At 47.2% G+C, this 13314-nt stretch overlaps 1 protein-coding gene across 2 annotated transcripts in view; it reads left to right on the top strand.

Moving 5' to 3' along the window:
• The window catches only part of AHDC1 (AT-hook DNA binding motif containing 1), a 201423-nt gene that overhangs the window by 139884 nt on the left and 48225 nt on the right, over nucleotides 1–13314 (top strand). Inside the window, exon 1 of one of the 2 annotated variants that reach the window (XM_053398630.1) lies at nucleotides 10312–10465. The exons of the other annotated variant lie outside the window; for it this stretch is intronic. Within the exon in view, the coding sequence (XP_053254605.1) occupies nucleotides 10327–10465 (139 nt within the window). The 5' untranslated portion in view covers nucleotides 10312–10326. Of the gene's footprint in view, nucleotides 1–10311; nucleotides 10466–13314 lie in introns of those variants that run through there. 2 annotated transcript variants of the gene reach the window in all.

Genomic DNA, 13314 nt, shown 5'->3' with positions numbered 1-13314 from the left:
GTGGAAACATCTGGAGGGCACCATGTTGGGGAAGGTTACAGCAGTTCCAACAAAGAGCATTGCTGGCATTTTGTAGAACCTGCATTATATAATTTCCCCTCAGTTATTGTTCCAAAATATGCAAACTTGTTTCTGTGTGGTTTTGGAGGTTTTCTTTCCATCTCTTTCTCTCATAAGAATAAGAGAAGTTAATTTGTTCATCTCTCTTATATCCCATGACCTCTTGAGCCGATCCATAGAGTCAGGGATTTGTAGCTTTGCCAATGCTATTCTGGCAGCAATTAATAAGTTTCCAACCAAGTGTCTGTCTTGCAGTTTAAGCCCTATATTTTGAAAGCTAGAGCTGTACCAGACTTCCAGCAGTTTCAGTGTTGGGGGTGAGATTAGTAATTGGGGTAGGGTAACCCCCCAATCTGCCGAAACAACTTTACCATGTACAAATATTTGCCAAACCACCACTGAACACAGTTTGGTACCATTATTTCTGCTGTCAGTTTCCTCCTTTCTTGACAAATCTCATGCAGCGGACAAAAGATGTCATAACTCATGAGACGATCACATAATCAATGAGATAATTCAGGTAAACATCGCTGATCAGATTTGGCTGCATGGTAACAACACTAAGAACAATTGTGAATGAGAGTGATTTTAAACAAATAAGCAAATGTTTTCTCAAGATCTTGCTTTTTTAAAAAATGCAGAAAAGGAGACCTGTCTTCCAGTGATGCCTTAATATAGGGATGGGGAACCATTGGCCCTCCAGATGTTGTTGGGTTCAGCATGGCCAATAGGGATGCTGTAGCACAACAACATCTGGAGGGCCATAGGAACCCCATCCCTGCCTTGATGTCTTGTGTCCAGATTTCACCAACTTTTTTCAGAGCAGTCACTACAGCAAAGCCATTTCAAGGCACATCCATCTGTTGTTGCAACACACATGCCTGCCTTTTAGTGCAGGGAGAGGGACCCCCGGCCTGGGTGCCAACAATGGCCCTCCATGCCTCCCTAATTGCCCCTCTGGACTCTTTCCCAAGCAACATGCCTTCCAGAGGTATACCCTTCACCAGCCCTTATTCACCACCTACCACCAATCCTTGAGTGTTTTGGCCTGGCTAGAACATTTCCTTAAACTCTCCTCATGCTTATTTCTTGCCTGAGTAGAGGATAGAGTTTTGTGAGTTTAAAGAAATTATTGGCCTACTGTACAGAGGAGAATGTCACATTCTTTGCTTAGCCCACATGGGGCCCTTAGAATGTTTTCCTGAAGGGAATGTGGCCCTCAGGCTTAAAAAAGGTCCCCCACTTTAGTGCCTCGAAGAAAAAACATAGGTGCCTTGCCTGAAGACAGAGATGTGCATATATGGCTGCAAGTGGGCCATCAGAACAAAAATGGGATGGTGCAAGGTATTTTGAATTCCTAAGATGGAAAAATCCAAATCCATTTCCTTACTTTATCCTAACTGCTGAAATCTGTTGGAGTGGTTGGTTTCCATTGCAGACTCTTTGAGCACCGGATTCTGTTGCACCTTGCCCCTACATCCATCACAGCTCTGGCCCACCTGCTTTTTTAAATTACCAGTATAAGAGCATAAGAAAGGCCTGCTGAATGATGCCATAGGCTCATCTAGTCCAACATCCTGTTCTTACAGTGGCCAACCGAGTGCCTGTGGGGGAACCCCGCAAGCAGAGTTATGGGTTTCCCCCTTGCAGTAATGGTGGAAGCATTCCGGGAATCCACCTTCAGATACCAATCTAAGCTATCCCTTCTCTGTCTCTCTTTAAAAATAAAAATAAAAAACCATGCTGCCGCCACCCCTCGGCAGCTGCATTCTTCTCAATTAGAAGGGGTAATGGAGCAGTTTATGGGCATCCACAAAGTGACGGCTGACTGACAGGTTGCATATGATCAGCGTAGGGGCTCTGCTGGCACCCTGTGTTTTTCCATTCTGAATACTGGAAACCTTTTCTGCACAAATAAATAAATGAATGAATCTTGTTTTGTTTTGATCTCTCAAAGGGTGGTGGCGGGAGTGGATGGAGGAACAGCAACTTTAAGTACATAGAAAGAAGCTGATCCCTGTGTGAATATCTCATCATCTAAACGCCTGGTTTTCTAATGGGTGCTGTGCCTATGTGAGTAGGCAGAGATGTTCACATAAGGCAGCATCTATTGGAGTCCAGTAGTTTATTTTTCACCTCGCCATCACTTCGGGGTAGGCGTGGGAGGAGTGGTTGCTTCCTAGTGATTTAGGTGCATGCTCCCAGCTGTGCCGTGTTCTTGTTTTGGTGAGGGCTCCTTGCAATAGCTAGCTGCGTAGTTCTTGCATTCCTCTTTGCCCAGCCTGAGAGAGGTACCGGTACTTGAACAGGAAGGTAGCCCACAACAGCTCACAAGCAGAGACAGAATAACTTGTAACTAAGAGCTGGTCATTGAGTTTTCTTGCTTTCTTCTCCTTCCCAAGCCATTTTCCTTTTGTGTTGTGTCTTTTGTGAGCTTGAGGGCAGGCAGGAACTGTCTTGATTTTGTGGACTGTAACTATCTCTTGGTCAAAAAGCAGGGTAAGTTCAGAAACCAGCCATCCCACTCCTGCTTGCATCTCCCCAGCATTTGGTATTTGGAGATACACTGCTTCAGAACATGGAGGTTCCACTTACCTACATGGCTAAATGCTGTATGCTCCAATAACTTGTCTAAGCCTTCCAAGGCCATCCAGACTTGTTGGCTCAATGCCCAAGAGTCTTTAAAATCTGTTGCATAACCCATTCATACCCACAGCTTCTGCACCTTGCATCAAGCAACATTGTACCTTGAGGGTGGCTGGGAGGAGCCATAATTGCACCAGATTCTTTGGCTTCTTTTAAAATATTTATCTACAGTAGTTGGCAAAGGTGCAAGGCAAAGGCCTTGGTGCTTGGGAGGAGAAGCCGAGACTTACTAAAACAATGGATTATATACAAAGTCTCCCCCCTGCCCCTTTCTCAAGCCTCCTGGTATGCCTCTGTGCCAAAAAGAAAAAAAAGAAACAGCCAGAAAAGTCGTCCAATTCTCCTTCCCTATAAAGCTAGCAGAGGGAGCAGTCAGCACAAAAGACACTATGCAGGGTAGCCTAAAATGCTTGGTTCAAACAAACAAACCAAACCTAGAAAGACTCATGGCCAGTAGTTCCTGTGACATTGGCTACCTGTGGTCTTGGGCAGCTTTCCAGTAGGATGGTCCCATGGTGTTGTGAAGCTTTCTAACCCTTTCTCACCTGGCTTTGGGGAGCAGATTCCACCCACCTGAGCTTAAGATCAGGCATCTTGGAGCTGAGGCTTGCTTATTCACCATTTAACAGACACAAACCTTCCACAAGGAAGGTGCTTGACTACTTCGTCTGCCTCCCACACCCCATCCAGCCTGGTTGCTCAAAGAACCAATGACCTTGCTGAGAACAGATTGTGAGCGAGTGCTTCTCTCAAGGTGAGCCATGCTGTCCTCATCTCTGCCTTCTGGCCACATCCAGACACATCCAATTTAGATGGCTGTGGATATGCGGAAGCAGCACCCTGTCCTGACTGTACTCATAAGCAGGCGGCTTAATCTGAACGTGGATCCTCTTGGGTTGCAGCCTGCGGAGCTGACTTCCTGTGTGGATTGTAGCAGAGTCTCGGCAGGAAATATGCCTCTAGAATTGCCAACTTTTAAAAGAAAATATTCTCATATTGTGTACTAGGGAAGGGAGAGGCGAAGCTTAGGGTGGGTTCTGACAGTGGTGGCTTATCAACCATGTTATCCTTTTGTATTGAAGAAGGGGTCACTGTAAGAACATAGGAAGAGCCTTCTGGATCAGGCCAATGGCCCATCTAGTCCACTATCCTGTTCCCACAGCGGTCTCCCAGACTCCTGCAAGAAGCCTGTAAGCAGGACCTGAGTGCAGCAGTGATGCTCCCCTCCTGCATGATGCCTCTGACAGTGGGGGAAGAACATGGCTATTTGGGTTACTAGCCATGAATAGCCATAGCATCTTTGCCTAAGCTTTTAAATCCATCCAAGTTTATGACCCCACTATCTCTTGTGGGAGCAAGTTCCATAGTTTAGCTATGCACTGCATCAAAAAGTACTTTCTTTTATCTGTTCTGGATCTTCTGACATTCAGCTTCATTGGCTTTCCTTGAGTTTTGTGTTTTGAGAGAGGGGAAATCTTTTCTCTATCCACTTTCCCCATGCAACACATAATTTTATAAAGCTCTGTCATGTCTTTGCTTGCCTTTTCTCTAAACTTGATCTCTCCCCTTGATCAGTTTGGGTTGCCCTTTCCTGAACCCCTTCCAAATATACAATATTCTTTCTGAGATGAGGGAACCAGAACTGTACACAATATTCCAAATCACCATATTTCGGTGATTCCAATCCTACCAGGGTGCCATATTCCAGAAGGTGGTCCCGGGAGACTGCTGCTTGGCCCTGAGGTGTCCTTGCTGTGGGATCTCACAGGGACTCACCCATTCATTTTTAGTATACAGGAAACTACTGACAGAGGTCAACCAGGGATTTTGCGTAAGGTGTCATCAGAATCGAGCATACTGTCTGTCCTTTCAGGACCTAACACAGCATACTTAGGGATTATATCATTTTATCCTCCCAACAACCCTATGAGGAATCTTAGGCTGAGAGAAGAGAGGGGTGACCAGGATTCTTAAGGGTGGGCAGTCATGTGCTTTAAATATATGGTGCTGGTTCTGCTACACCTTGCTTACCTTCTTTTCTTTCCCAGGGGGTGATCCAGCCACAGCTCTAGACACCCCGACTGAGGAACTGGTCTAACGGGACGATGGGGTGGTTCTGGGTCTGTGCCATAAACAGCAACCAGATAAGGAGGGAAAGTGTGTGTCATAGTCTGGGACTGTGGGAGCTCACAAGGAGCCAAAGGTTGTATGTGCCCGGCAGAGCCATGGAAGCCTTCCAGGAAAGCCCCACTGTGTAGGAGACATTCTTTGGAATATCTCTGCTGCTGCCACCAGCCCAAGGAATATGCTGGGCTTCCTCCTGTCCTTTCAAATTTATTCATAGCATACTGACTCATGTCTCTCCACACACTCCCATGAACCATCAGCAACAAGGGGATTCCTCCAAGGGGTTAGGGGAGCTGAGATCCTTGGAGCACGGAGAAGTGTAGCTCCTGAATGCAGATCTTCTGAGTCCAAAACCCCAGAGTGCCACCTTTAAAAAAGCCACCTTTTTGTGTGTGAACAGAATAAATAAATTACAAACCCCATTCCGTTTATTTTATTGTTTTGTTAGGTAATGGAGCTGATCGTTGCCATTCAGCAGTGGCAGAAGTGATAACCCTTTATCTGGAACAAGGCTACCCACATGAAGCTAGACTTAGGTGTTCTCTTTTCTCGTAGTGGAATTGTAAAGACATATAGCAGCAGGGGGGCTGAATGGGGCCTCCTGGCCTCTCTAAGGGACACTCATGTCTTTCTTCAATCCACCCCCCTCACCAGCCTTGCTTTGCAACCTCCTTGACCATTTTTGCCTGGCTGGGATGTGCCCTTGAGCTCTAAAAACACCTCTTTGCTTTCCTGGATGGAGGATAGAGCGGGGGGGGGGGTTGTCCGTTTGAAAAGTAGCCTTCTGCACAAAGGCAAAATTCACACTTGTTGCTCTTCCCCTTCCACTTCAGGGAGGGACTTGCATGACAGAATACTTCCCCTTCTAAAAATAATACACATAGAAAATTGGTTAAGTTAGAACCCTGAACTCTAATATATGTTTCTTTTGACAGGGAGTTCTCCTCCCCATAATGTAATCTGTTGCAGGATTCCATGCCCCCCACCCCACCAAGTGGTACATCCCAGATATAGGTTTGCCGCCTTTGTGAGAATTTGGCTTAGAAGGCTGCTCACCTTCTCAAAGCAAAAGGGAGGAAGGAACAACCTAAGAGTTTTTAGAAGCTGGTGCTTCAGCTGCCATGCAGGGTCAAATCCCAGGGTTCTTTCCTAATACACAGAGGTTTCCCTCTTTTGCCCCTTCATTTCCCAAGCTTGCTTCAAGGGCACAGGATCACAACTTGGACAGCTCTTGGCTGCCAGGGAACTTGAGCCATGTGCACAGCTGCCTGCCATCATTGCTTATGTGTTACCCTCTCCCTGGGTGTTCACCCGCTCCTGCTGCTTCCTTCTCTCCCCCTCTGGTTTCTGTGCATCAACATGTCTCCATTGGCAGCCTCCTCTCCATCCCTGTAGGCAGCTCTTAGCCTTCTGCATGAATGTCTGAGTCTCCCAGGAAACAGGATCTTCAGCCAGGAGTTCCCGTTCAACTAAAGTACCTCCCAGGAGAGGGAGGGGTGGAAGGCGGCGGGGGAAGGGGAGAACAGCTAGTGATGGGTCATAAATCCATTCTGCCTGCTGGATTCTCCATTTCTTGTCCAGCCAGTTTCTAAAATTGGAACAGGTCTTGCCACCTTTGTCCTTGCCTCTCCTTTTTGTCTGCTATTTCCCGGCCCCCTTCTCTGGGGTGTTTTCTGATAAGTCATCAGAGAAGAAGGAGAAATTTGAGTGGGGTGTGTGTGTGTGTGTGTGAGAGAGAGAGAGAGAGAGAGAGAGAGAGAGAGAGAGAGAGAGACGTGGGGTGGAGGAGAAAGAGCTGAACTGTTATACCTGGGGTGATTCCTTTCAGACAGGTGGCTTTTCTAAACAGATGTGAATCTGTATCAAAATGTTGCAGCGTGAAGTGCTCCTGTTCAGGGTTCTAACCAGCTAGCGTATGCCATTCCACACACGCCCCTCCAGAACAGCCAGTCAGCATTTTGTGTCCACTAAACATTCTAAGTTCTTATTGAGCTAGTTTCCCCTTTGTCTCCCCACAACCCCCACCCCCAAAAAGCTGTGTGTGCATTCATTTTGCACTTTGCAGACTGGAGGCTCTTATGCATGGATGGTACCATTTTGGCTGCATAATAATCCACACTCATCGAATGAGTTTGTATTTAGAAGGGGCCAAATTGTGTGATAGCTGGTCCTCTAGCACATGTTTTCTCAAACTCTTTCTTTCATGACAGTTTGGGGAGGGGGTGGGATGAGGGAGAGTATTCCATTTTTCTTCAAGAGAAGCAATGGGGTTGCAGAGAAGAGATGGGGCTAACTGTTGAGCATTTATTGTGCTCTGGCTAGATGGAACAGACAGGGGAGAGCTGTTCATAATAGGTTTCTCGGTAACCAAACAACATCTGGCTTGACCACTTTGGGAAACAGAATGCTGGACTAGTGGATTCCTGGTCCAATCCAGCAGGACTTTTATACTAGATTCTGAACAAGCTTCAGCACTTCAGTAGATAACCTACAGCAGATACGTCTCCAACATGTTGACAATATGACCACCACTATAACATTGTAAAGGGGAGAAGCTGAATCCTATGGCCTGGCCTTCCTTTCTCCTCTTTCCCCTTTGGTACATTTGTCGCACTGCAGAACTGGCATAGTCAACATGGCACACTTCAGATGTTGTAGGACTCCAACTCCCAGAGTCCCTGATCATGGGTTTTGATATCTGGGGCTGATGGAAGTTGGAGTCCAACAACTTATCCAGGGCACCATGTTGGCTAACCCCAGTTTGCAGAAGGGGAGACTTGGGTCTTCTTGGGACTCCTGCATTAGCCCTTGAGTTTACAACAGGCAAACTCTGGTTACCATAAGACAGAGTTGAGGAGCCTGTGGCCCCCACCATCCCTGAACATTGGCCATGCAGGCTGGGGTAGATGGAAGTGGAAATTCAAGAGAATATGGAGGGTCATTGGTTCTCCATTGCTGCCTTAAGGAATCTCACAAAGGCAGCCAGCTTCGACATCACCTTCCAAATCTGGTTGACGGTAGGAATTGCAGGGTGCCCACCCATAGCAGCCATAGAAGCCTCCTTGCGCAAATAGGTCAGAGTACATCAAGTAATACTCTCTGGCCCTCCTAAACACTCCCCAGGTCTGGCTGGCTTGCTTGTCCAAGCAACTGGGAGACCTGCTCTTGCTGACCTTTGGACGACTTTTGCTTCACAGGGCTGGATCTGATGCGCTGTGTGTTGCTACATTCTGTTAAGGGACAGGCTGCTGCACAAATAGGATTTGGGGGGGGGGCAGATGCACCACACCTACCCCTCCCTTCATTCCCCAGTGTTTTCCCAGCATAACTGTTCTTTAAGAACTGGCCTTGTGAGCTGCTGCAGTCTCCCCCAGGCCAGGGCTGGGTCCCACAGATAAGGAACGACAAAGGCAGCATGTTCCTCCTGGCAAACGGAGAGTTGATTGGAGAGGAGAAGAGGCCTGGAAGTGTTGCTGTCAGCCACTTGAGCCTATTGGCGCCTACACCTGACACAGTATAAATTACAGAGGCCCAGTGATTACTTTGTCTGCACAGCTCCCTCTGCTTCATTGCACTCTGCCCACCATCCTGCTTCTTTCCCACTCTCTTCTCTCCATCAAGCAGACTGTGCCAGAAACGGAGAGGTTCAAAAAGTTGATCCCTTGTCACCTGGCCAATGGGGGCCCTCGAGAGATCCCTCAAGCCCCCTTTTCCATCTCCATTCTCTCTCCTTCGCTCCACCTTCCTTTTTATCGTCCACACTGTCCCTGAGCAGCTTCATGCTGGAAAGCATTGTGTCTCTTCAGCTCTTAAGACCTTGGGACGGGCGCATATCCAGCAAGTCCGCCCAGCAACCAGCTTCTGCTGCTGAATTAACTCTCTGTGTCCTTCAGCCTTGTGGGCTGAGAGAGATAAATGCACCAGCAGCATAGAAGCTTTGGGTGGCAGGAAGGGATGACCCCTCCTTATTCTTTCGGCATGGCTTGCCTGAGAGCTAAGAGATCTTCATGCACAACGTTCCTGGTTCAGGGCTGTCATTGGCTGGCCAGTGTTGGAAAGAAACTGACCCTGGTCCCTCTGAAAATTTGGGGAGCAACCATAGTTCTGCTCCAGGGCACAAGCTTTTGCATGCAAAAGGTCTGAGGTTCAATTCCTGGCCAAAGAAGTAGAAAATTCTGCTGGAGAATCTCGGGGAACCTCTCTGTCCACTTCACATGCACTCAATAATAGAGCTGTTCCTTCCTGTCTTTTGCAAATGTAAACATTCACGTTTAAATTGTATGCATTTTATACACATTGTTTCCCCCAAAGTGCATTTTTCTGTCCTTCTCAATGCATTTCCTCAAAACACTGCCTTTGCACATGATTTTTGTGAGTGAAATACACCCGTCATGCCCTCCCAATGCATTCTTACAAACAGATCCAAAACTGCACCACAGAATTCAGGAAAATGTGTGGTCTGAAAGCTGTCTTCCAATCTTTCTCGAGGGCCAATGAATTTGGTTGGTTGGCTTTAAAACAAGAACTGGACATATTTATCCTCCATTCCTACCTGGAGAGATGCTGCCAGTCAGAAGAGACATTGCTGGACTAGTGGGACAAATGGTCTGACCTGGTGCAAGGCAGCTTTCGATCTCTCCTGCACTGGGTGCCTTGACCAAGATGTTAATAAGACAATTAATGCAAGCCTGAGAATACATGAGCTTGGAAAAGACACCCATTTCTTAAGGTAGCTGAAATTTATTTGAGGGAAGTTTTCCACTTCACATTGTGTACACATGTTTCTTTTCTCCTCTTCCTGCCTCTGCTCAAGCCTGCTTTTTTGTGTGTGTGCATTTTGTTTTTGTTTTTTGAAACACTGCAAAACCCCATTTATGAGAGAGGAAACTGGGATGAGTGTACACACTCTGAGCAATGTCCCTCTTTTTCAAATCACCTTTAGCTCTCTTCTCTTGGGCAAAACACACAACACAAAAGTATTCTTTCGCTCTCTCTTTCTCTCCAGCCTGAGATTTATTTGCAAGGCCTTGGCAAGCAGGTCTTTGGGGTGAGGGAAGCTGCCTTTGTGGATGCCGAGAAATGGCGACTCCCTTTTACAGAGAGCCTGACTCAACAGCTGCAAACAATGCAACAGAGCCAGCGTCCCTGGCCTGAGGAAGCAGTGGCATTTATGTCAGGCCCATTAGTAACTTGGTGCTCGGTGGCAGAGGAGAGGAAGCAAAACCATCCCAGGAAAGAAAGCCATACTGAGCTTGAAGGTGGGGAAACAAATAGGAAGCAGGCAAGGCAGGTCCCCAGCTGAGGCAGTGAGAGCAGACCTAGACATCATCGTGGCCCTCTCTGGAGGAAGCCAGTGCAAAGCATGATGGGACAAAGATCTGCTGGAAGAGAGAAGCACAGACACCCCTCCCCCCCTTCTCCTGCATGGTGGGGGGAAACAAAGCTGGCACTGGAAAGCAGCTAAATTTAGCCTGTCTCCCTGCTAGCTCTTTTATGAACTGCAGCTTTTTGGTTAGAGCCGGCCGAGGTGCACTATTTCAGCAGCCCATCTGTCGGCTGATTTCACCGTGCCTTCCCTCTGCTTCCTTCCAATCCTCAGTACCCTCTTGGAAGGTGAACCAGGTGGCAAAAGGTAGGTGTGTGTGAGAGAGAGATAGAGAAGGAGAGGGAGTGCATCACAAAAAGGTAACATCCCATGCCAATCTTACTATTGCACATCTTTGGGGCTTTGTCCAAATCTCTCACACTCGGGAACCCCTAGAGGTTATGTTCATGGGTGTCTGTGGGATTCACTCAGTTCTCTTTTCCAGCCCGTCTCAGATGTGATTCAGGAAGCCTCAAATCTGAGAATTCGGTCTTTTCACTTTTATTTGATTTTGAAAAGTCGTTTAGATCCCGCCTTTCCAGATTCAAACCTTTCTAGGCTGCTCACAACATTAAACAGCAAAGAATATAGTTAAAAGGCTATCAATCCCTCAGCCATTAAAATGTGCTGGCTTCTAAGCCCACAGGTGGGAAGAGGACTTTCCCTTCATTAGTGAATGTATTAGGGAGAGGAGAAAATGTGGATGAAGGTGAGTTTTAAGATTTTAAAGGGCAGAACCAGGCAGATGGAGGTGGAATAGTTGTTCCACCTTTGCAGAACATAACCAGCAAGGGAGAGGGTGGGTGTGCAAACTTCCTTTTCTTGAGGGCTTACAATCTAAACCAGCCTTCACCAACCTAGTTTCTTTCAGATGTTTTAGGATATATCTCCCATCGGATGAAGGGACACGGGTGGCGCTGTGGTCTAAACCACTGAGCCTCTTGGGCTTGTCGATCAGAAGGTCGGTGGTTCGAATCCCCGCGACAGGGTGAGCTCCCAGCTCCTGCCAACCTAGCAGTTCGAAAGCACGTCAAAGTGCAAGTAGATAAATAGGTACTGCTCCGGCGGGAAGGTAAACGGTGTTTCTGTGCACTGCTCTGGTTTGCCTGAAGCGGCTTAGTCATGCTGGCCACATGACCCGGAAGCTGTACGCCGGCTCCCTTGGCCAATAAAGCCAGATGAGCTCTGCAACCCCAAAGTTGGCCACGACTGGACCGAATGGTCAGGGGTCCCTTTACCTTTACCCATTGGATGGCTGATTGGAATCCAAATACATCTGGAGGCTGCCTGTATTGTATGGTTGCCTATTTGGGACAAATTCCTGACTCCTAAAATGGTTCTTCAATATGGATGGCCACCCCACACCCCCATTGTAGATTTCCATTTTTCGTTGTTTAGAGGTTATCCCAAAGGCCCACCTTTTCACAGTGATTCGGATTTGTCTGGGTTACATTCCCCATTATCCCAGAATAAACTACAGCAGGCCATGCTGAATGAAGCTTTCGGGCTGAGAACAGTGTCAGAAAATGGCACTTTATCAGCAGCAGCCCTGCCAGAAGCACAGCCCCCTCTTTTGCTCCACGGGCATCTCCCACGCTTCGTGTCTCTGTGCATCGTTCACTGTCACCAGTCAAACAGAACCGTGGTCTCAGTTTTCGAGAGCCTCCCCAAACAGCTGCTGGATTTATGTTTGCCAGGTAGCAGTTCTTGACTTGGGGGGGTGGTGGAGGAAAATATGCACACACCGCAAAACACCAACTTAAAGTTATAGGCTCCAGCAAAGGAAACCCAGCAGCTTGGGGGACTCTCGTGGACCCATTACCTAAGATGAATCACTTGCCATCTGTTTTGTCTCCTAATTATAAATGCAAAACAAGAGTTATTCTGGCAAATAGTAAGGAGTGAATGAAAGGAAGAGCAGTAGAAGGGGTTGAACATTGAAATGCAATAAGAAAGGCAGAGACTGTGGGGGATTGCTTCTGAAAGCCTCGCTCAGGTGGTCCAAAGCCTAATGGAATGTATTCTCTTGCATCTACCAGTGTTAGTGTCTAGATTCCATATATAAAGAAGAGCTTCAGGATTAAGGGAGCCTGGAATCATTAAGGAACACAACAGGCAGCCAAAAATGCATTGAAACTGTAGAGAATGTGCCTTGAAACCACTTCCACGTTTCAGTCTCCTGTCTGGAATCCTAGAGCTCTGCCAGGCAGTGAGAACAATTCTGAGCTGGGTGGAACAGTGGCCTGATGCAGGGCTCACCCAGGCTTCCCTTTGTGCTGTGTTTCTAGGCACAGGTCTGCGCTTTAAAGTCCTGGCGCTTTCCCCACAAAAACCTGCCCTTTTCTGCTGAATCGGAGCAAATGACAGTCTGTGGGAAACCTGAATTGCCGTTGGTTCTGATTCAGCATTAAAAGAGTACATCTTCCTGGGGAAAGTGGTGGGGCAAAAACAAAACACAAAAAACCCTGCTCAAGAAAGCCCAATGCAACCCAAAGGTATGTGTGAATGATCCCTCAGTATAAGGCAGCTTCCTGGGTTCCTATGCTTAGAGAAGGAATCCTAGGCTCTGACTATCCTCAGTCCTATGCCTCCAGGGTGTGATCATTCTCCAGAGTATCAGTGTTGTGTTGTGTTTTTAAACACCCTCGAAAAGCAGCAGGGGACCCCCACCCCTGCCACCTGTGCTGCACTGGTCCACCATTTCAAGAACCCTTTATTAAGGCTGGGTCTGCTGCTGGCTGCCGGTTCTCCTGCTATGAAAAGTTGATAACATTGTGCTTACTGAGATCCATTAACACTCACCCACCTCCCAAAATAGTAAACAGCAGAAGGGTTATTCTGCTCTATCAAGGCATACTCTCCTCTTGGGACATCACACTCCTGGGATCTGAGAATAAAATCAATTTCTGCTTAGCAGCTGGAAATGATATTTCTCCTTACTCATATATACACACATCTCCTGAGGGCTAGAAACTTTAAAAGAAAGCCTGAAAGTTTTAGGCTTTCAGGATACCGAATGTCCTTTTGGAGATTGTACCCCATTCTCCATTGCTCCACAACACAAACGTTCTAACTTTCTGGTTATAGCTATGTTTAATGGTCCAATATGCATGATG

Source organism: Podarcis raffonei, chromosome 8, assembly GCF_027172205.1.
Source record: "Podarcis raffonei isolate rPodRaf1 chromosome 8, rPodRaf1.pri, whole genome shotgun sequence".
NCBI lineage: Eukaryota > Metazoa > Chordata > Lepidosauria > Squamata > Lacertidae > Podarcis > Podarcis raffonei.
The sequence above is the reverse complement of the archived record's forward strand: the minus strand, read 5'-3'. Positions and strand labels throughout refer to the sequence as shown.